General features: G+C 49.2%; 7 protein-coding genes across 7 annotated transcripts; 4 read left to right on the top strand and 3 right to left on the bottom strand.

Moving 5' to 3' along the window:
• Window positions 1-226: 226 nt before the first annotated feature.
• Window positions 227-2,153, top strand: HOO65_021059 (DNA polymerase kappa; the record flags this gene model as incomplete). Its single annotated transcript, XM_071006603.1, has 2 exons — window positions 227-397; window positions 453-2,153. The coding sequence occupies 2 exons, from the start codon at window positions 227-229 to the stop codon at window positions 2,151-2,153; spliced, it is 1,872 nt and encodes a 623-aa protein (XP_070861697.1).
• Window positions 2,154-2,315: 162 nt separating this feature from the next.
• On the bottom strand, window positions 2,316-3,300 carry HOO65_021058 (FK506-binding protein 2; the record flags this gene model as incomplete). The annotated part of the gene is made up of 6 exons (XM_071006950.1): window positions 2,316-2,342; window positions 2,408-2,661; window positions 2,732-2,805; window positions 2,868-2,909; window positions 2,996-3,053; window positions 3,135-3,300. 6 exons carry the CDS (start codon window positions 3,298-3,300, stop codon window positions 2,316-2,318), a joined length of 621 nt encoding a protein of 206 aa, XP_070861696.1.
• A 3,465-nt stretch (window positions 3,301-6,765) lies between these two features.
• HOO65_021057 (MKL/myocardin-like protein 2) lies at window positions 6,766-7,163 on the bottom strand (the record flags this gene model as incomplete). The annotated part of the gene is made up of 2 exons (XM_071007101.1): window positions 6,766-6,947; window positions 7,043-7,163. The coding sequence occupies 2 exons, from the start codon at window positions 7,161-7,163 to the stop codon at window positions 6,766-6,768; spliced, it is 303 nt and encodes a 100-aa protein (XP_070861695.1).
• A 2,118-nt stretch (window positions 7,164-9,281) lies between these two features.
• On the top strand, window positions 9,282-9,680 carry HOO65_021056 (uncharacterized protein; the record flags this gene model as incomplete). The annotated part of the gene is made up of 1 exon (XM_071000229.1): window positions 9,282-9,680. One exon carries the CDS (start codon window positions 9,282-9,284, stop codon window positions 9,678-9,680), a length of 399 nt encoding a protein of 132 aa, XP_070861694.1.
• Window positions 9,681-11,892: 2,212 nt separating this feature from the next.
• On the top strand, window positions 11,893-13,134 carry HOO65_021055 (glycerophosphodiester phosphodiesterase; the record flags this gene model as incomplete). The annotated part of the gene is made up of 1 exon (XM_071000228.1): window positions 11,893-13,134. The coding sequence occupies one exon, from the start codon at window positions 11,893-11,895 to the stop codon at window positions 13,132-13,134; it is 1,242 nt and encodes a 413-aa protein (XP_070861693.1).
• Window positions 13,135-13,310: 176 nt separating this feature from the next.
• HOO65_021054 (putative methyltransferase domain-containing protein) lies at window positions 13,311-14,624 on the bottom strand (the record flags this gene model as incomplete). Its single annotated transcript, XM_071006812.1, has 3 exons — window positions 13,311-13,517; window positions 13,632-13,872; window positions 13,942-14,624. 3 exons carry the CDS (start codon window positions 14,622-14,624, stop codon window positions 13,311-13,313), a joined length of 1,131 nt encoding a protein of 376 aa, XP_070861692.1.
• Window positions 14,625-19,856: 5,232 nt separating this feature from the next.
• On the top strand, window positions 19,857-22,057 carry HOO65_021053 (Uric acid-xanthine permease; the record flags this gene model as incomplete). Its single annotated transcript, XM_071006536.1, has 4 exons — window positions 19,857-20,344; window positions 20,433-20,518; window positions 20,580-20,852; window positions 21,309-22,057. 4 exons carry the CDS (start codon window positions 19,857-19,859, stop codon window positions 22,055-22,057), a joined length of 1,596 nt encoding a protein of 531 aa, XP_070861691.1.
• Between the last annotated feature and the right edge of the window lie 607 nt (window positions 22,058-22,664).

Below are 22,664 nucleotides of genomic sequence, written 5' to 3'. Positions count from 1 at the left end.
TGTTGAGACAGACTGTATGTAGAAATATGCATTTGATGGTTGGAGGTTGATATTAGCAAAGTTCATAATGCGCCTTGACCTACACTGGAAATTCATCCGAGGTTATCCCGGTCGATGCAGCTCTCATATCACGTGACCTCGCGATATCTACGATCCCTATCGCGTCGCGTGTTCTGGGCCTCACTCCCCACTACTGAAATACCTATAACCACTGCCAGTAGAAGAAATGGCCCCTGTCACCACCAACCATCTGCAATCTGAAAATCTCAAACATGCCAACTCAGACGACACAGGGCCAGAAGCGGCTCAGGACCAAGATGTCGAGCACAAATCATTAAAGTACCATTTACTGGGACCAAGTGCTACGAAAGCGGGTTTGGCTCCGGACCAGTCCAAGGTGCGTGTTTCTTTCCGTCTCTTGTTCATGAGGCATGGTTTTAATGAAATTATAGATTTCCGACATCATTTATGAGGCCTCCAAGGGCTCCAAGTTTTTCCAGCGGGAGGAGCAAAAAGACAAGATCCTCTCGGAAAAGATCGAGAAGCTCAAGGCCAAGGCCGAAGGACTACCCGAAGGCGTACTCTCCAAGGCTGCCCGGGATGCTGATTTGCTGCTCGCTGAGCTTGAGGCTACGCGGGACCTGAGTCAGCACATAGTCCATGTTGACTGCGATGCCTTCTTTGCTGCCGTAGAAGAGTTAGACCGCCCAGGACTCAAGGATGTCCCGTTTGCTGTTGGCCAAGGTGTGCTTACTACTGCCAACTACCATGCTCGGAAATTTGGCTGCCGCTCAGGCATGGCATCGTTCGTGGCCAAGAAACTGTGCCCACATCTTATCCTTCTACCAGTAAACCACGCCAAGTACAAAGCCAAAGCTGAGGAGGTCCGCAATGTCCTGGCCGACTACGACCCGCGCTTTGAGAGTGCCAGTATTGACGAGGCCTACGTCAACATCACAGCCTACTGTACGGAGCACCAATTAACACCAGAGGCTGTCGTCGACAAGATGCGCTCCGAAGTCCACATTAAAACTCAGATTACCGTTTCAGCGGGCATTGCAGCCAATGCACGAATCGCAAAGATCTGCTCCAATGTCAACAAGCCCAATGGCCAGTTTTGCGTAGCGAACCAGCGCGACGCCATCATGTCCTTCATCGGCGCCTTGCCTACGCGAAAAGTCAATGGCATCGGCCGCGTTCTTGAGCGTGAGCTGGCCGGTGCCCTAAACATACACACCTGTGCAGATCTATATACTCAACGACAGTTTCTCGCGCCGCTTTTCGGAGACAAGGCTTTCCATTTTTTGGCACGCGTGTATCTTGGGCTAGGCCGCACCAACGTTCAGCCTGCTGAAGAGTACGAGCGCAAGAGCGTGGGCACCGAAAGTACCTTTGGTGAATTGTCGGGTGCAGAGGCCTTGCAGAACAAGCTTCGAGCCATATCAGAGGCCTTAGAAAAAGACCTGGCAAAACACAAGGTCAAGGGCCGAACGTTGGTGCTCAAGGTCAAACTCCATACTTTTGAAATCTTGACTAGACAGGCCATATCGCCGAGGCCTCTGGGTAGCGCTGAGGAGCTGTTTACATGTGCCTTACCCATCCTCGCCAAATTACAGGCAGAGAATAACAAGATGACATTGCGGCTCATGGGACTGCGGTGTACGAATCTCCTAAGCACCAAGAAAGCTGATCCTTTGGCATTTTTTGGAGTTCAAAATCGGCCCGTAGAGAATAATGGCGTTGTTAGTACACCAAGGCCTAAACTGCCACTTTCTACAGAGGAGGAATGGGAAGAATGGCCGGCAGAGGAGCTCTTTCCCGCAGAACAGGATGATGGCAGCATGGCGAAAGCCGAGGCTTGTATATCGCACACAGGGTCAGCTACTACCAAGACAAGGCAGGAAGAGCCGGCAGAACGAGACCTCTGGGATTGCCCCATATGTTTTCATCCGCAACAGCCAGAGGAGCGTTCGTTCAACGAGCACATTGATCTATGTCTATCTAGACAGACAATCCGAGATGCAGTGGAGGAAAGCTCTTCCGTGGGCATTTACCCAGAGACCGTAGTGCAAGTTAGAAGGAGAGGCTCTGATAAAAAGCGGGGGCGGTCATATAGAACTAAAGATCCCAAGCAAAAGAAGCTATGCTTCTAGTAAATGTTGGAAGGAACTCGAGGCCATTCGATAGGATGTGTATCTTGGTGATCTTGCTTGTACGAGGTGATTATCACCAACACATGTTGATTTGCAGATATTACTGTGACTATTTCATCTATTAAAGATTGCGCACTATGGTATCCCGAAAGAAAGACATGTTTACAGTTCCTCTTTGTCCTTGCCATCCTGTAGTTTTCAGTGTTAGAAAGTGGTGAATTTTCACTGTGGAAGAGATCATGGCGAGTGCTTACGGTGCTGGCGTCGGGCGCGGCGGTTTTGGCAGCAGAGGCTTCCGCTGAAGTGGCGGACTCGTCGGCCTTGTCCTCGGCCTTGTCCTCGGCCTTGTCTTCGGCGGCCTTGACGACTTTCTGCTCCTCCTCGACAGCGGGAGTCTCGGTAGACTTCGCCTTGGGAACCAAAGGCTCGGGCTTCGTGACACCCTTGATGCCCATGAGTTCGGTGGTAAAGACTAGCAAGAGATGATTATCGTTAGCGGAAACGATTGCTGTAGATGGAGTGCCACGGTATAGATGCTTTTAGTGTATACAATGGGGTCGGGACGGTGCGGTGCATACCAAGAGTCGAGTCAGCGGGGATAGGACCGACGTTGCGATTGCCATAGCCGAGCGAGGGGGGGATGGTGAGAGTGCTACAAGGTATATCACGGTTAGAACTCATGTGGTTATTTAGCCAGAGGAAAGCACAACGTACCGCTTGTCGCCAATGCACATGTTCAGGAGCCCATCATCCCAACTGTGAAGTAATTAGCAATTGCTTAGTTTCATGATCCGAAGACCCTCGAGGCCCAAGGCCCAGAGAACAGAGCAAATATCACAAACCCCTTGATAACCTGGCCAGTTCCAACCTTGAAGGACAAGGGAGAGCCACGGTCCAGACCTGCGCGACAAATGAGACAATTAAATTAGCACAGATACAAGTCGGCTACTGCAAGCCCTGAGACAGTCCAAAGCGACTTACTAGAATCAAACTTGGTGCCATCCGCCAGAGTACCGGTGTAGTGGACCTGGATCATGTCGCCGGCTACGGTCGGTCTGTCGCACTCGTACTCTTCATTGGCGACAATGCTCAGGTCAGAGGCTGTAGCCAGGGCAGCAAAGGCAGCGAAAAAAGCAATAGTCTTCATTTTGGGGGGTATATATCAATCAGTCTTGGTTGGTTAGGTTAGGTATATAAGAAGGGGATAATTATTTCGGGATTGGTTGTTGGATGCTGAAGTTGGCCAGAGGGGTCAAATGATTCTAAGGACAAATAATCGTTGATCTGTTCTATTCCTTCTCACTCACGCTGTGCTGTTACTCCACTAAAGAAACAACCAGCCGATAAAAAAGGATAAATTAGCTGATCCCCACAAGGCTTCTTACCCCTGTTCTTTGTCTTCTCCCCCACAAAAAGGGCAGAAATGGCAGTGAGGAGTTGGCTACATTGCACTCAGGCGAGGCTGGACAAATACGTACTACTGCACAACATGTTATGATCATCGTACCTAGACTTACTTTCAACTCGGTATCAACTGCGCGTAAATCAGATGTCGCTCCAATATCAACCTGCCCTCAAAAGAACAACAGCCCAGACGCAGCCAGAGCGCTCTCCTCTTCTTGTGGTCTCCAGAGTGCCCATTTGCTCTAGGATCAGCATCAAGCCCTTTCGCCCAGAAGGTGGTGCAGCCTACTCGTAAAGCCGGCCACGGCCTGTGTCAAGACTAGGAAACCGGAAATTAGCAGCCTAGCGCAGCTCTATGTCTACATTTCCGGGAGGAGACGCCAGAGAAGAGACGTTACTCCCATCCAAGGTACAGTTTCTCGTGGGGAGCCTTCATTTCCGTGCGGCGAAAGCCAAGGCAAACTTTGCACTGCGGTGTCTAGCCTTTGTGGCCAAGTAGCCGGAGTCGGACATTTGAAGAGCGGCTCCAAATATCTTCTCAAGCGAGAGTCTCAATTGTGCCTAGCCTGGGCAACATACATGGCCGAGACGCCGAGGCGGGCGGCTCTAAATCCCTTCTGTCATCTTCGTCCAAGGTTCGCAGTTTCGGCTTATATCTGATTGATAGAGTTGCGTGTTTTCTTAGGGGTCCGGCGGATCGCTAGCTGGCCATGTTAACCGTGCGTCTGCTGAAGCCCGTGAGCTTTACCTCTCTTGCCTAGCACTAACTTCATAGTGTCCATGAATTTGGAGGACAGAGAAAATAAGGCACCGGCCTGCCTAGCCATTGCCAGTTCTCCGGCCTTGATTCCTACGTGCTTAACGACCACCTTCTTTGCCCTAGCTACGTCAGTGCGCTTTTGTAGCGAGTCCGGGGGTAAGCCCAGCTCCGTCGACCACACCCTCCAAGAACTTGTTGCTTAAAGCGTCTACCAACTGGGGGCAAATGCTAAGCGATTGAAATATGTAAAAGGGGGCTACTTCTTGGGTACTCTTCAGGGATGCATAGTTAGCCGCCTGTGGAGAGGTGCCCTGTGTTACCGTTGATATCTACTGTATTTGAGAATTTCTAGGCAGCTTGGTGCACATCTTGATAGACCACTATTCCGACGACACCATTGCGATAAACCAGCTTCAAAACAGCTGGATGCATTCAAAATAGCTTCTTCGGCAGTAATTGGTCTTTCGTTCACTGAAGTTGGCAGCCTCGCATCGTTTGAAGACCTCCGCCGTTCTCTGCTCTATTCACACAAGGTGAATCCAGGACGCAAATTCGAGGCACTAGTTTTCACATGATTACGCGAATAGCTAGGCCGAGAAATAGACTACGCAACACCGTCCGAGTAGCGATATTGAAGGGGCATCCAGGTGCCGCGAGCTTCTTCTTATTGATTTTCTGGTTTGAATGATCCCTCGACTAGATAGAGACCAAGGCCCTTAATTGTCCTTGCGCCCTTTTCGTCTCTGCGGCCTCGCTTGAACAGAGAGTCATCAGTCTCGCCTGCTGTAGAGGTAGTGTACAATGTGCTATCTCGGTGTAAGTCAATCGTAAAGGGGATTCTTTCTCATCTATAACGCAGGTATTGTTTAGAGCCGACTCTGCCTGACGCTAATTCTTCGCTCTTCCTGGGATGCGGGGTATCTTACATCAGTCAGCTTCTTCTCCAGGCCACCTGGTTTCAGTACATTTTGTTCATACATCGCAAGGCACTGTCTAGAATGTCTGACTCTACTAGGCGGCGATTCGCTTCTAGCAGATGAAAGATGAGAATTCCTATTCGCACCTAGAAAATTTAGCGCCCCACACACTCAGTAATTGAACCAATCAATCACATAGCCAATTTGACAACAATCCAGCCAATCAGAAGGCCACATATCTGTATAAAATGTGAATATTGGCGCCGGTTTATCAAGAATATCAGCAACTACGGCCAACGAACTACGTCTGCAACAGAGTCAGCACATAGGAAGCTATTTGGTCAGAGGTCCTGGCGACTTTAAGGAGGTTTTTGATATTATTCAAGAGTTTTCACAAAATAAGTAAAAGGAGTGTATTGGACAAAGTCACACAGCAAATTAGCTTAACAATATCTCTTGCGAAGTATCATATATATATGCCTGTGTTGATATTCTTGCCAAGCAACACAAGATTCAGGTCGGTCTGCCTACTTATGGCCTACCTTGTGCCCATGAAATTACTTAGTGTGTGGGGCATTAAATTTTCCAGGTGCGAATAGGAATTCTCTAAAAGATGCCCGCTAAATCAAGCCAGATCCTATCTACTCACTCGCTAATGTGTCTGTATTTTAATGAGCTTTTTACTAGCTCATCAATTTTGTCTGGAGATACAACACTTCTATAAGCATATGGAGATTTTCCGCCACCCAGCTAGGCTCTGCTAAGCATCCAATCCAATGCCCTGTGCAGGTCATTAGTGTGACGTATGGCGGTGCTGCTAGGCCCCAGGAAGAAAGCGACGATGAAGGCCGGCCAGAAATCAGCTGTCCAGGCACTGGATACGACACCTCGACAATGAGAGAAGGCATTTGGAGATTTCCAACATCAAAAGCCAAGCAGCCTAAGGACAAGACAAGCGCCGGGTCAGACACTAGCCGAGTAGCTGAAAGCCAAGACAAGGGAGAAAGAAGCCTCAGGACCCAAGGGTATCAGCTGTTGGCAATGAAGAAAAAGAAAAGACATGTTTATGCCATAAGCCCAAGGCATGTATAGCAAGGAGCGAGGCAACAGTTTCGAGTTATCTGTTGAACTGTAGAAGAAAGCTCCTTAATTCATGCATAGAAATGGCACAATGTTTCATTGCCTTGCGGTCTAGCACAAGGCTTGCATTGCACTCTTCACATTGAAATATAGCTTGCCAGTCCAGTGCAAGCACAAGGGAGGTACAAAAATAGTTGCATTGTGAATCAATTACAAGCATTCTTTCACGAACGGCAAGGGAGACGTCACATATCATCTTGGGTTTCAAATCTCGCATCATATAATCAAAACTGAATCCAATTATTTTTCTAATGCTTGGGTGGAAGGGCTAACGACTGGGACATTGAAAAAGGCCTCATCCGAACTTTCATCATCACTTGTTCATAAAAACTGGTACAGAACGGCATTTATGCATGCCGTTCTAGAGGTCTCGGGGCGTAGGCGCCAAGACTCAAGCCTCATCGTCAGAGGGGATGCGGGGATCGTTGGCCAGCACGCCAGACTTTAGAAGGGTGTCAGGGCTAGGTCGATGCGAAATCTTTTCGTTGAGGGTGTCTGCACGCATGCTCTTCTGAAGCTCCATCTGGTGGGCTTGGATTGCCGGGGCGGCGGTGGTGGGAGGCAAGATGTTTTCTACAAGCGAGTAAAAGAAAAAAGCATGCCTAGTTAGTACAAGAACAATCAACTGCAGATTGCAAAAAACGAAAGCCAAGCAGGAGACGACTTACTGTTAACCAGGCTGTCGCGTGTGGGACGATGCTGCAGGTAGTTGTCAAGGCTGTTCTTGCGCTCGGGACTAGCAACAATGTGCGAGTCGTCGACGGTGGGAATTGGAGCAGCGGTATCCATGATGACCGAGATGGAGAGGCGGGATGAAATGCTGTGCTTCTCGGGCCGAGCCGGGTTGACTTGGTTGCTTGGACTAAGTTGGTGTTAAAATAGAGTTGTGTGGAGCAGCAAAATGCAGGAGGGATATAGCAGCAAAGGTATCTTGAACTCTGTAAAGAGGAACGAAGAAGCCAAGACGAGCAGAAGATATTGATAATGGGATAAACAATGAGGAAGAGAAGTATCGGTGAGAAGCGTTTGAGAGGGAGAAATCAGACATCTTATATAGCAAGTGCGGTTCAGCCATGCTCACCTCACCTATCTGTGGCGCTCTTATTTTGGGCAGTCAGGCCTTGATTTGATCACATGTCAGGTTGCGCTTTTTTTATTCACTTTTCCAGTTGCGGCAAGTACTTAGTGCCACAGAGTTAAAACACCCCCATGACGAGATGGCATGTGTGAATACTCCCGAAGGAAGCTTGAATAGCCAGACTACGAAAAGCGGTGGGGTGATGATGCTGGATCAAGTGCTTTTTTTTTTTCCACGCCATGCTATGCTGCTTGCTTAGCTACTTTTCTGTAACCCTCCATCATTGCTGCGTTATGCTAGCCAGGGCCAGTAGCCCGGTAAAGGATCACCCGATGCACATCTCTCCACTTTTCCGGCTCCATGGCATAAAGCTGCTCCACCCCAGCACCTTCTATTCTAAGACTTTTTTGGAGTTGATCTTTTCTTAGCTCCCCTCGGGAATTGGAGAATGCAGACCCTAGCCCTAACACAGTTGGGACGGGGTGGCGGGGAACAGGCAAGTGCAAAAGCCTGTATAATATAGGGTTTGGGTTGCCACAGTATGGACAGAGTCTTTCTGCACGGCTGGCGCTATTCCCGATTAGGACCAATGTAAACACGCACAGAGCAACAAGCCCGTAGCAACGCGCTTGCATGAGAGCAGCTCATCAAAGGCCTGTCATTCGCTCATTAGCTTGCCTGCTATACATACGGCGGCATCAAAGACGGGGCAGAGGGGTAGAGGAAAATGTAGGCAGCCGCAGAACTCGAGCCTGGTTGCGAGGAGCAACTGCATGGGAAAGTGGCGGCAGCAGCATAAGCCGTCGCCTATACTTTCTGTGCGATGTCGCGCAACTGTGACTGAATGCAAAACATGGACGGTCGGGCTGTGTCACTCGATTCTTCATTCACTCTAGGCCGAGTGGGTGGACAAAAAGAAGCCAAGGCTTGAGAAACAAGTAAGTATGCAAGTGCGCCGCCAGGCCAGGGTGGGTGGGCATGAATAGTCAGCTGGCTGGCTGGCTGGTAGATCTTCCAAAATATCTGTCCATGTCTAAGCATAGGGAAGGAAGCAGGCCGAAACAGACGGACAACCAGAGCCGATTTTGGTGAGCCTGCTGCTTTGTTGTTGTTGCTGCTGTTGCCGCTGTTGCTGTTGCTGTTGCTGTTGTGTTATTGTTGTTTTGTTTTGCTGCTAGTCTGTGTCTTTTTTTATAAGTCACTTGTTTATTTCTGCTCTACCTCGAGTCCAAGACTTTCTTCTATTTCCTTTTCCCAGTGCTGCTCTCATTTTTCCGCATTAACTGTGAATATTTCCTTTTGGTATTTTCTTATCACCGCTAGTTTTGGCTACGCCAAAATACATTATTTCGTACAAAACATCGATACAGGTCTGTTTTTTTGCTGCCCTCTATATCAGTGTGTTCTATCAACTAACCTCCGCCCGTCTCGTGTTTACAGCATCCATAACGCAAATCATTCAATATCCCGGAATACCTTACATTACATCTTCACACAAAAACGCCAAGCTCCAGGATTTCTTTTTTTCCTTTCCTCCATTGTCCTCCAGCAGACCAGTGTTCCTCCCCTCCCCCTCCTCCTCCCCCCCTCCTCCCCCGTAAAACCAGGAACGCCTCTTGTCCGTCTTGTGACCATGATCGAAGTCACCCGATTTAAGCTGTTCATGTGTGGCCTCACACTTTGTCTAATTATCGAACTTGGGTTAGCATGGGGCCGTAAGTTGCTGTTGATCCATTCATCCCTTACCTGCTTGCTAGCTAGCCATCCACTAACGGGTATCTCCCATAGTAATTGGCATCCTGGGACCTGGGGCAAATACCCCTAACTTCATGCTCTTCTCTACCATCTGGACTATTGTCCTGTTGCTGTACATCTACCTCTCGCAAAAGTACCTCCCTCAAGTATTCAACCGAAGAGTAGCGTTCTATGCCCTTGCTCTTACGGTGATTTTCTGGTTCTCCGGATCTACTGCCCTCGCAGCCTGGGTTGGCATTCCAGATACCACCAACAATATGGAGCGTGTCGCCCAGGGAGCTACTGCCTTTGGCTACTTTATCTGGGGCATGTTGTGTATTATGCTCTGGCTGGACTGGAACGCCTTACTCAAGAAGAGAATCAACACGGCGGCGTTTAGTTCCAAAGAAACGTCACTCGGCACAGCTATTTCATCCTCGGATTATACATACAGGCAGCCTTCCTACTCAGAAGTGGCGTCTAGTGCAGCCTAGGGGATGGAGATATGCACACAAAGAATCATGTTTGGATGAAAGGGCATGGCTTACAAAAGCGAGGGCGGAGAGATCTATAGCAGAAGTGGAAGAGACGGCTTATAGCCTTGAGCAATGACCAACGACATGATGACCCTTTTTTTGATTTTTAATACAAGACGCGAACTTGAGTAGGGTAAATGCTCTCTTGCCCGGTGCCATGGAGCCACCACTAATATTTGTAAATACCCTTGTTTCAATAGAGAGAAGAGAGATAGTACACAAGAATAGACTACGGAGTTTTCTGGCTTTGGCCTGCATGAATACGCTACATGTATAAGTCCCGCGGGCAAGACAGCACCGTAATGAAGGCTTTCGGTTGATTGTGGTTTGGCGATTTGTGCAATCTACCAACTAATCACCAAGACGGGCGGGATTGGTTGTAAAGCCGTTATTTTGGCCGTTTTCGCCGTTTTCACATGCCAAATTCCAGGTCTACTACTGGGTAAGACGCTAGGGACATTTGATGACCAATGCTGGCTGGCAATAGCGAAAACAGCTTGTGTTCAACAATAAGGGCTAGGAATGAAGAAAGACGAGGCCCATAGGGGTGTGGAGATGGTGTGGATGGGAAATGGAAGGAGGAGGAGGAGGAGGAGGAGGAGGAGGGAGAGAACAAAGGAAAGAAAACACAGCAGAGGGGGAGCAGGCCGGGGAGATGGCGCGGATGGCTAATCTGGACCGGCGAGCCTGGAGATAGCATAAGGGATACAGCTGGGGGCTGTAGGCGCAATATGTATCACGTTGGTGATTGGTGATGGGAGGTATGTGAGGCTCAACAAAGAGAAATAACATGCAGGGGGAACCCCGCACTGGTTTTGCTAGGATACTTTCACTATCACATGAAGAGCTAACGTCTGTCAGTAGCTGTGCGTGCACTGAAACCGAGGTGATAAGTTGCCCAGATGTTGCACAGGCCAAATATGCAAGGGTACTACTATGCCCAGACCATGCCATGCCCGAAACATTAGGGCTGGGGTTGGCCTTGGTGTTTGTCACCCAGCTATTGGTAGGCGGCGTCGGCTTTTTGAGTTTCTCTTGTCCACTAGAGGCAAACAGTCAGATCAATATATTTGGTCTGGTACTGACTGAAAGAGAGTGTTTGTTGCATGATGAGATGGCGAACAGTTGCCACGAGAGAGAGAGAGAGGGAAAGGCATATATACATATGCTTAAAGATGTGGTCCCTACTCCATGCATCCAAGAGCAGTATGGCATGCTTGTAAACAGCCATGACTGCAATAAGGCCAAAGAAGCTGGCAGCTGACAAAAGCGAAGCATCCTATCATTTTCGTTGCCAGTGAGAGAATATCATCAAGGCCCCTTGTTGAGCATTACCTCATAAGCCTTCTTCAAGGTACAGGCGCCATGTTGTTTTCTACAGTCGAGAAGTTGGATCTGGTGCTGCTGGTTAATGCCACTCCTCCTATCAAGATAATTTGCGCTTCAGTCAACCCAACTAGCATTACAATAACTTTATCTCTTTGCACGGCCCCAGCCGGTTTCCAGAACAAAACAAAACAACCAACAGCTCAGAATAAAATCTAGTAATATTATTAAAGGGCAAAAAAGAATTTCGCGAAAATTCGCAACCCCCAATGAGCGCGACTGCTATTATTGGCTTTATCACAGGGGCTCCATAGAGCTTGTCAAAGATGTCAATGCTGCCAATTTTGCCTGGGATAATACATCACCCTCCCATCCCGGCTTAGTAGTTAATACTAATGTGGGTATCGGCGGTGGGCAGGACGTGGGCAGGCTCCTTGTGAGGGTCTGGTAGTTGCCGCACCGACTGCTGGCTGCCGTTTGCCATGTATAAGTGGAGAACTTCCTCCGGTTATTGGCATGGGCACTTGTTTGGTATTCGGAGAATCGAAGACAAGTGGAAAGCGGTAAATAATGTGTATAAAAGGGATGGCTACCATAGATCTCTTGTGCTCTTCTTCTCTCCCTCCCTCATTTCTTACTCACCACCACCAACTCTCTCTTTTCCCCGTCACTCCCTTGTCCTCCTCCTCCTCTCCTCCTCAGTTCTTTTTGTTATCCTTAGTTCTATTTGTTATCCTTCTTCTTCTCCTTGCCATCCCGTTTCTTCCTACACTTGTTTTCCATCGCTTGCACGCTTCAAACCCGATCCTCCTCGTTGTTTGATCAAGTCATTCATTCACCCATCATGAAGTCAACTACCGCCGCCATCCTCATCGCCGCTGTTGGCTCTTCCTCTGCCTCGGCTCTTCCTGCAGTTGAGCGCAGAGAATTCATAGACCTTGATGTCAACCCTATAGCTAGCGTTCAGGTTGGAGTTCGCCCCTACTGGCTGGTTGATGAAATGGACACAAGCGAAACCAAGAAAGCCTTGCAGAGTTGCATTAAAGATACCTCTAATTTTGAGGCTTCTGAATGGAGTATTGGCCACCGTGGCGGAGGTACTTTGCAGATCCCGGAGCACAGTTTGGAATCCAACTTGGCTGGTGCCCGTATGGGCGCTGGCATTCTGGAGTGTGATGTTGCCTTCACGAAAGACTTGGAGCTTGTGTGCCGCCACTCCCACTGCGACCTACACTCTACCACCAACATTGTGACCATACCTGAACTTAACGAAAAGTGCCAGGTTCCGTTTGTTCCCAGCGATGGCACAAAGCCGGCCCAAGCCAAGTGCTGCACCCAGGACATTACTTTGAAAGAGTTTGAGAAGCTGTGTGCCACCATGGAGGGAGTCAACGAGCATGCCACCACGGCCGAGGAGTACATCAAGGGCACTCCGGACTGGAGAACCGACCTATACACCTGCGGAACAATGCTGTCGTTGAAGGAGCACATCAAGCTAGTTGAGGACCTTGAACTGAAACATATCCCTGAGCTCAAGACTCCCGAGCTTCCTATGCCCGAAGGGTTCACACAAGAAGACTTTGCAGCAAAAATGCTAAAGGAATACCTGGATGCGAAAGTTGAGCCTAGTGATGTTTTCCCCCAGTCATTCTTGTACAGTGACATTATGTACTGGAAGTCGAAATTCCCTGCATTTGCCAGCAACCTTGTGTTTTTGGATGATACCGATGGCATTTCAGAAGAGAAGGCTATTGAAAGATTGGAGAAGTATGCTGCCGACAAGATCCCAATCGTTGCCCCAGCTCTAAACATGCTCATCGCCAACGTGGATAAAGCAATTGTACCCAGTGAGTACGCCAAGGCCGCCAAGAAACTTGGAATGGATATAATTGCCTGGACAATTGAGCGGTCGGGTCGCCTGGGTGAGGACAAAAATGAATATTACTACCAACCTGTTCATGAGATTGCCAGGAACGACGGCAAGGTTTTCGAAGTTCTCCGTGTGCTTCTCAAGGATATTCAAGTCAAGGGTGTGTTTTCGGACTGGGCAGCCACCACTACGTTCTTCGAGAACTGCATGTGGTAGAACAGGGAATCAACGCCGTGGGTGTGACTTAAGAGTCAACAAGAGATGGATAGGATAGTATGCTAGCAAAATGGGTATTCGTTGTGTTTGGGCGGTTATGGACGCTCTTATTATTAATAACATTGTGGGGGGTTTTAATGTGCTTGACAACGCTATAAGTCGGGTTTTTTGTTCATCTAAAATGGCTTTTGGCCTGTGTATACCTCTACATTTATGTACGCATGACATCTGATGTCGTCTAAATTTGCAATAGCAACTTCAGTCATGTCATCCAACTCCTGTTGTGATAATCCCAATTTTGGGAGCGCGCGTGACTTGGCAGACTCAAACAACTGGGCTAGAACTTCGATCATGTACATGCCAAGATATCGTTGGTGGGGTGTCTATCGATATTAGGAAGAAACGCAGTTTTAGCAAGTATTACGGAAGTGGAGAGAGGGGGAGGGGGGGGGGGGGGGGGAGGGCATATGATGTTGTTAAGCTCTAAGCTTGCTTACCTTAGCCCAGCGCCCTATAGCCACAGGATATGTTCGTTTTTCAATGTTAACGAAGCCGGCCTTTTCAAGTAAGGGCTCTAGCCGTGCGCCAATGTTAAAATTAATGCCGACACTCCCAAGACTTTGTGCAACGCGCTCCAGAAACACTTTTGGAGGATGGTCGTCAGGCATGGTGTCATCGTTGCACAGCAGAAAGCCATCGAACTCGGTGCACTCAATCCAACCACCAGGAGTAATGTTACTGCAGTAGAAGAGCGTTAGAAACACAGCAAGCCAGCAAGATATCAACGGGGAGCAAAGAGACACTTACTTGAAGCTATTCTTTAGAACTATGTCTGGACTTCGTATCAATGCCATGACGTGCCTTATGTATACTAAATCGAAGCTGCTGCCATGTAGCCACTCCTCGTCTTCTATATCGTCGACTATGAACCGTACATTTGGCGGCAGCCACTCGGGCATTATTGGACTCAAGTCAATCCCGATAACTTCAGCGGCGGGAAACGCCTCCCCGGCGTCAATTGTCCACCGTCCTGTACCGCAGCCTAGATCGATAATGCGCTGTGGTTCTCGATTGCCATTCTGGCCGAGTGGCGCATGAATCAGGCGACCTTCGGTGAGCTCCAGCAGTAAAGTATGTTTAAGGGCGTCTCGCTCCTGCTCAGGGTCGTCATTGGGAAGCGGATACCGGCCATGGCGGAACTGGTGGAAGCGTCGACCGTTTTCGTACTCGTGGCGCATAACTATTGATGATAACTCCATTTCATAGCCCTCGGACTCAAAGTCTAGCGAGTCCATGTCATCTGAGTCGGCGACTTCTAGCTCTGACGAAGAAGCATCTTGTGGGTATGAGTGGTGGGCTGACCCGGAGGATAAATGGAGCGCAACAGGTGTCGATGCTGGGCCGCGGTTTTGTGCTTGAGGCGGTTGTTGTGGTGGCTGTTGTGAAGATGGTGGTGAGGGAGACAGCCCAGAAGGGTTTGGGACGACCATGGTAGGTAATGAATAGGAGCAGGAAGATGTTAGGGGGAATAAGGTAGGGAGCAACATATGAAAGGCAAAAGAAAGACTCGGCACTACAGTAAAATAGAGGTAAAATGCAGAAGCAATGGTTAGCTGAACAGAGGTATGAAAGTCGATTGAATATCCCTTGACCTAGGATCTAGAAGCAAGAGAGACACATGAGAAAATAAAAATAAAAATAAAAAAAAAAGAAGCAGGGCCTCTCCGTCCAGTTAAGCAAGCCCCCAAGTCCCAACCCAACTGACAGGATGGATGAACTACCTCATCTGAGACTGGCATGAAAAACCATCCCAGAACACAAAAGCAAACCTAGCGAGTATTATAAACCCCGCGGCAATCCTGCGGGAGCCAGTACAAGGGGAAAATGCACTGAAGGAACGCTGACGCCCGACGTGATAGCTCGTGATTTAACGAAAAGAACAGATGGGTGAGAGAAGAGCAAGGCAATGAAAAGCTGGCCAAGTGGAAAGAATGTGAATAATGTGAAAAAAAAATGTGAAAAATGTGGAAAAAAAAAACGTGAAAAAAGAGGGGGTTTGATACAGGAATGAGGAAAGAACATTGATTATGTAAACGGCTCAATACACGGAGTTTAGTGATCAAATTCGCATTACTACGCATGCATTATAGGCATCCCAAGACTCCAAGCGTAGCATCAAACACAAGCACACCGCGTTTAATCTATTTTCTTATACAGACAGACCAGAGGCCCTTTTGCCTTGTGTCTTACAAGTTAGCACTTAAGCATCCTTGGTTTGGAGTCCCCCCTTCTTCCTATTCCTCTTCCAACTTGGAGGGGAGGGTGCCGTTTGTCATCTTGTCATCTGGCCCATTAGTGCTTAAGTACGAGTCCACAGAGAAAATAAAGGAGCCGTCCGTCTTGGAGGTTCCAGAGCTTCGGTCCCAAGACTTCGGTTGAGTTCAGCACAAAGCGAGCCGGGGGGAGGGAGAGGGAGAGGGGAGAGGAGGAACTAGACTTGAAGGCTTGCACATAGTCTTTTTGTAATCAAACCAAGGCCTAGCCCGCCCAAGACCCAGCCAGACCCAGAGATATGGTTCTTTGTTTTGCTGCTCTAGCGTGATGGAGCTTGATTGCTTTTTCCCTGTCAACGCGCTTCAGCGTCTCCTGTCGTCCAATCAGCAACAGTGTTACCCCATCACATCGCCCACATCGCCCACATCGCCCACATCCTCCTCATCTCCTTACTATATCCGTAATCCTGGAATAGGTCACATGCAGGCCCGACGTTGTGGATTGTATGTGTGCCATCTTGATGGCCTTCCCATCTCGATGGCCTGGTCCAGATGCCACCTCACATAATCATACTCCCATCAGTCTCCTGAGACCGGGGCCCCACTTAATCCAAGCGCAGGCACTGAACAGCCGCAGGCGTGTTGCTGCAAAAAAATGGGGCCGCCCCCTTTTCGCTGGGCAGTCGGGCTCATCATCATCTCCAATCTCCTAACCCCAGCAAATCTGATTCGTCTGCATACGAATGCAACTTTACAGAGGCATTTTTGATGCCACCGCTTCTTCATTCCTTGAATGTATGATGTCCGTGTTATTTGTGATATGTGAATTTCGACTGGGTTAGGTTCAGCACGGCCATTCTCATAACCCTAGAGTTCATGGCTTTGATGATGAATCGCATTTGTGCCCACCGCTTGAGGTGTCCTCATGAACTGATGGCCTTTGGGATTTACGACATCATGATTTGTCGCATAAATGCGGGATGATGGAAGCAGATGTCGGACATCTATTGTGCTATCTGTGCATCATTGAAGGGCGCAAGATGAGTCATGGTTCACATGCGATGATTTTTTTCTCGCTCTGTCGTTGGCTGCCCTGGCTGCCGGTTGCTGAGCCGTTTGACGGGGCGAGCCTTACATCTACCATACACACAGGCAACTGTTTCTCCTTAGGTTCAGTAGGGATTGCTAGTCATGGCATCTTAATTTGAACTAACTGCTGCTGTTCCTGTGCGAGCAAAGGCGGGCTGAAGAGCATCCTGACCGGACTGTCAACATCGATCAATGCCAAAGCTTTTGAACTGAGCCCGACTGACATTCCGATACAAGTCAACGCATCTCGCAACCCACCCAAATCGAAACGGTACACCATCTTACGCGCGCCGAGGAACGGACTTTCCAACAAACCGTCCCCAGATCAATACTTGCTATTTGTACCCGTGCCTGGGGACTGGGCAGGTTCCCCCCTGATCACCAAGGTCGCAGTCGCTATCGGAGGCTGGAGTGATACTGTTGGTGTCGAAGCCGCTCCCAAAGTCGCCGGATACCACGAACTATAGACCTGCAATGTCGCTATCATGGTGCAGAAGACTGAAGTCGGCCGAGTGCACATAGGCTGGGAGCACCTGGGCAGAAACCGCGACCGCCAAAGAACGGACCCAAAATCCGGAAATTAGCGGGAGGTTGCGGTCTACTCTTGCCTATCCTCGCTCACCCTATTCTCTTTCAAACAGTCGGAAACACCCTTGACCCGAACAAGCCCGTTTCGATTTCCTCTGCAGGCGTCACTGTACCGCAGATTTCGCAAACTCTCGACTCTATCAATGCCATGGCATATGACATAACAGGCCGCCATGTGTCGCCATAAAGCACTGCAGCGTTCTAGAAGAAAACTCCTGCAACCCCCCCGACGTCTACACCAAACAGGGTGCTCCAGCTAGCAAACTAAGTCTAGGGGTTGGATCCCATGTCAAATAGTAGTTCTACACCGAGGACGGACCAAGGGCTGCAATCCTAAAAAACACTCGGTTGGCTGCCCTGCGGGATTGATGGAAGGTCCCATACCTAGTGGGGATTTAGACAGGACTGGTGACTTCTCTTGGTATGATGAGGAGGGGGGGTCCCGAAGAATGTCCAAGCTTCATCCGATAAAGCCCCTGAATCTGGGTCCTTCATGGAGGTTCGAGGGGGCGGTTCGTCTACCGAGATGCCGCGACAAAATGCTGGCGGACATTTGGCGTCCTAGAAATTGCCTCCATCAAGTTTGAGCCATTGGTGGATAGCTCCGGAATTGGCGGGGTTCTGGCGTGGGGACTTGGCCAAGATGTTTCGAAGCTTGCTACAATTAAAGTCTAATGAGGAGCTAGACAAGAAGCAAAAACTATGGGCGGGCTATATTACGGATTGCTGGCGGAATAGAATCAGATGCGAGGGACCAAGGGAGATGGTTCGAGATCCTTTCAACCGTTTCGGAGGGCTTGGGCTAAGCCTGCTGTTCAATAGTCACAGTCGGAACCCGCCGTCATGAAGGAGGAACACAGGTTTTTTGATCCCTATGGATTAAGTGCATATGGATATACGTTAGAGCTTATGCAGGCCTTCTAGGTCTAATTATCACACGCGTAAATATGGCAAGATGAGTATATCCTTTGGCCTTGGCCAATCACATGGTACTATCATATCCTTGCTGTACCACCAGCAGCGATAAGAAAGCGTCGTAGCAAGGGGGTAGTAATGGATGGCTCTGTCTCAGCTTCTTATCTTGGGCCCATCAAGGCAGAGCTGGACTCGGGCTAAGGTAGGCCAAGCTGGACCCCATGCGGGCCCCTTCAGTCCAATGAGAGAAATGATAGCGAAGAGAGAAGGGTAAGCGTTAGATGTATGACTGGATGGCTAACGATATGCCAAGTCACCAAGCACGATGGTGTCCAGAAATAACGAATAATGGCAGGCTGAGGCCTCGTGGAGATGGCCAAGGGGAGAGTTGTACTAATTGCTGTTCAAGTATGTATGCCATCATCAACGGCAGGGCAGGCACAACCCCGAGAGCATCTATAGAGGTCACAATGAAATTGCCCTTTGGCATCCTCTTTGCTTAACTGTAGGTTTGCCTACCATGCAGATTCTGCTTTAAACGATTGGGTGTTGGTAGCATTAGGCTAAATAGGATGTGTGTACGTGGGCATGCGTGCATGTGTTTATGTGTATGTATGCTCATTCTTCTTTATCTTTTATCTTGGCTTGCCTGTGGCCAAGAAACAATATTACATCTTGCAGGAATCCAAGACAAGGTAGCCCGCCTTTCGCCCCACGGCGATGGCGGTATCCGATGACTGACTATCCCTTCTAGAGATATAATACAGTCTAACTGATTTCTGACGCTTCGTCATGGGGGGGAAAAGGCAAGATGAGTTATTGCACGCCAGACATCGGCACACCTAAGCAGCCGTTTTCATCTGGATGACTAACTAAGGTTTGATTACTTGCTCAGTTAAGCCCACGAAACGTGGGCGCCCCTCCCCTTGAAGTTCTGTGTCCTGCTTGTCGTCTTTGGCGGCGGAATCCGCCCGCCGCCGTGTTCAAGGCAGTATAGTAAATGGTACGTCCGTAACATTGCCCGAGTGTGATGATGCCAACATCTACACTCTCTATTTATGAGCTCCCAGGCAGGGCGAGAACCTCTTTTGTGCTGCTTGGAGGCTTCACGGGAGAACAAACCATTTGTAGATACTAGCGTCCTGAAGCAGGCCTTCGCTTTGTCCAAGGTTCGAGAAAGCATCTATCATGGGTCCTTGCCTAGGGCTAATATGCAAAGAGTAATTTCTTGCGGCTCCCCTTAAAACCCACCTTATTCTTTATCTTTAGGATTGCGCTTAGTCTAGACTAGTGGCAGCTTGCCCGATAAGCAGCTGTATACCACAGGCTTGGTGGTTTGCGGCTCTATATCACCCCTGCTTGTACAGGATGTAGTATAGCGGACGGGACAGAGGAATCTCTGGCTGGCGTGAAGCTTCGGGCTCTATCAAATCCTCCTAAATAAGTCGTCCATGAGCCCACCACGCTCTCTTAGTGGCTGCTATCTATCGGGACAGCCTCTTTCTGGGCTGGAAACGGCCGACACCAATTAAAAGTAACACAAAGAGCTCCTCCGAACTCCCCTTGTCGATTAGCAGCACGCCCTTCGGAAGCAAAACAGGAAGGAGAAAAAAAAAAGTCTCTCTATGAAGGCTGCGCTGTCATTTTATAAAATACCTCGGCCTTCCCTGTTCCTCTTGTGCTTTCTTGCCCACGTCTCTCTTCTCTTGTCTCGATAAAGACAGACGGCGATACACTTGATTGGTCTTTCCCCCCTCTAGCCTCTTAGCCACACGGCATTGTTTTCTGAAATATTCTTTGTGCCGTCCGGGTCCTTATCGCTCCCGTTCTCTTGCAAATCTTCACTTCTTCGCCACCATGGATGAAGATCAGGGCCCTTCCAACATCGCCCATCCTGAGGATGCCGAACGCAACTGGTCTGTTGGCAGCTGCATTTCCGGGTTCAAGCGCATGTTTTTCACCAGAGATGGGCTTATCGGAGACTACAACTATGGCCATCTTTTCCGACCTAACCTCCCCTTCATGAAGAAGAGTGATCACGTAGCGCCCTTTTTCGGTCTCAACGATCGCATGCCAGTTGTTTTAGCCCTTCTTTTAGGCCTGCAGCACTCGCTAGCCATGCTTGCTGGTGTGATTACCCCGCCCATCATCATGTCTGGCGCAACTGGTGTAAACCTTTCTACAGACGAGCAGCAATATCTCGTGTCGACCGCCTTGATCGTCTCTGGCACGCTGTCTCTTATTCAAATCACGCGCTTCCGTATAATGAACACGCCGTACTACCTTGGGACCGGTCTGCTCTCGGTGGTTGGAATCTCGTTTGCGATTATCCCCGTTGCATCTGGGTGAGTTGTCCTGGCAGCGGAAATGTTAGCATTGCCTAATGTCGAATTCTGCTAACCTCTTCTTTTTATTTTTTTCCTCAAATTTCAGTGCCTTTTCGCAAATGTATGCAGATGGCTACTGCGAGCTAGACTCTGATGGCAACCGCCTGCCCTGCCCCAAGGCCTATGGCGCTGGTAAGGTGCTCTTTTGTTTGTTAGTAGAGTGTAATAAGTACGCTAACCAATGCCCTGAAAGTTCTTGGCACTGCTGCTCTCTGTGCCCTGATCGAGGTTTGCATGGCCTTTGTCCCCCCTAGGATGCTGCTGAAGGTATTCCCTCCCATTGTAACGGGGCCTACTGTCACCCTTATCGGAGTCTCTCTAATTGAGACTGGCTTCAGCAATTGGGCCGGAGGCTCAGGGGCCTGCATGGACCGACCGGAGACTGGATTTTACTCCCTGTGTCCCAACACTGCGGCCCCCCATCCTCTGCCCTGGGGATCTGCGGAATTCCTAGGCCTCGGCTTCAGTGTGTTTGTTACTATTCTGCTTTGCGAGAGATTCGGTTCTGTAAGTTGTTTGTTGTTGTCTTGTCCCTGATGGCACTTTTTCGTTTTTTTTTTTTTCGTTTTGCTTTCGTCTTGGTTATCTCTTCACTTCCCCCTCCCCCTCCCCCCCTCCCCCCCACGTACTTTATCACATTCGATGTGATTGGTCAGCTGGTTACTACAGGGGTACATGGTCCAAGTCCCAATTGCGCAACAAGCAAAATCTCCGAAAGCTAACATATTCCCCCTCCCCCCTGTCTAGCCTATCATGAAGAGCACCAGTGTTATCTGTGGCCTACTCGTTGGCTGCATTATCGCCGCAGCTTGTAATTATTTCGACCGTAGTGGGATCGATAGTGCTCCCGCAGTCTCGTATATATGGGTGCACACGTTCCCTCTGTCACTATATGGGCCGTTAGTTCTGCCCTGCTTGACAGTATACATTATCTGCGCTTGTGAGGCCATCGGCGACATCACTGCTACTTGCGATGTTTCTCGTCTTGAAGTCACCGGCCCTACGTATGAAACTCGAATTCAGGGTGGCGTGCTTGCCGACGGCATTAATGGCGCTCTAGCTGCCCTGATGACTATCACTCCTGTCACTACCTTTGCCCAGAACAATGGTGTCATTGCCCTGACCCGCTGTGCCAACCGTACGGCAGGGTACTTCTGCTGTTTCTTTCTCATTGTCATGGGGATATTCGCCAAGTTTGCCGCCGCGCTAGTGGCTATTCCCTCGGCCGTCCTAGGCGGAATGACCACGTTCTTGTTTGCTTCGGTTGCCGTTTCTGGAATGGCAATCGTTGCCCGTAGTGTGCCGTTCACCCGCCGCAACCGCTTCATATTGACTGCTGGGTTTGCCCTGGGCTACGGTGCGACGCTTAAGTCTGATTATTTCAGCTACTTCTTCACGTATGACGGGTCCAACAAGTCGCTGAAGGGCTTCCTCAACGCCATTGACATCATCATGGAGTCTGGCTTTGTGGTGGCCGCCTTTGTCTGCACCTTCTTGAACCTCGCTCTGCCCGAAGAAAATGAGCCGACTCTAGCCGAAGAAGTGACACGCTCTGCAGCCCCAATTTCCCCCGCCCCCGAATCTTCATCTTCTGCTACAGCTGTAGGCCTAAGTGGAAAAACTGCGGCTCTTGAGAGCAGCGGTCGTGCTACTAGTCAAGAGAAGTTCTAAGTTGCCCGTAGTTTTATGACAGCAGAGTTTTGTCGAAAAAAAAATACGAATTAATGATGGTTTTGCGTTAAATCAACGTTGTTGGAATGGACGAGAGTGTCGTTTGCTTGGAAGAGAAAAGTGCGGTCTTGGCTTGCAGTTAATCTATGATGGTGATACGTTGAAATTGGCATTTCCCAAAGTAGGCTTTGTGAAATACTTGTTACGTAAATGATTGATGCAGTTTGACATTCTTCGGTAAAGCCATAGATAGCTTTGCTCACCATGATATAAGCCCAAGCTCAGGGGTCCCTTTGCCAAACCGAGAGAAACATGATTTTGATTTTAAACAACCGTAGTTTGCGCCTCAATTCGTTTATAGACCATGTGCTTTTTCCAAGCTCTTGGTATTCGCCGTACTAGATTCAAACTAGCAATCAGCGTCCTTGCGCTAATAGGCTGAGGTCTTCTTCAAGTTATCGTGTCCCGTCCTTCGGCCAGCTTCAATCGTAACAACGTTTGATGTCCTATCTCGGTTTGACCCAAGGCCAAGTCCTGCTGTCATTTTAGGGCACCGATCCTCGGACGAGCCTGGTGAAATACCTGGGTAGCATTTTGAAGCCTTCGA

The sequence above is a fragment of the Ceratocystis lukuohia genome (assembly GCF_044167205.1).
Source record: "Ceratocystis lukuohia strain C4212 chromosome Unknown Supercontig2_pilon, whole genome shotgun sequence".
In the NCBI taxonomy this organism is placed as follows: Eukaryota; Fungi; Ascomycota; class Sordariomycetes; order Microascales; family Ceratocystidaceae; genus Ceratocystis; species Ceratocystis lukuohia.
The sequence above is the reverse complement of the archived record's forward strand: the minus strand, read 5'-3'. Positions and strand labels throughout refer to the sequence as shown.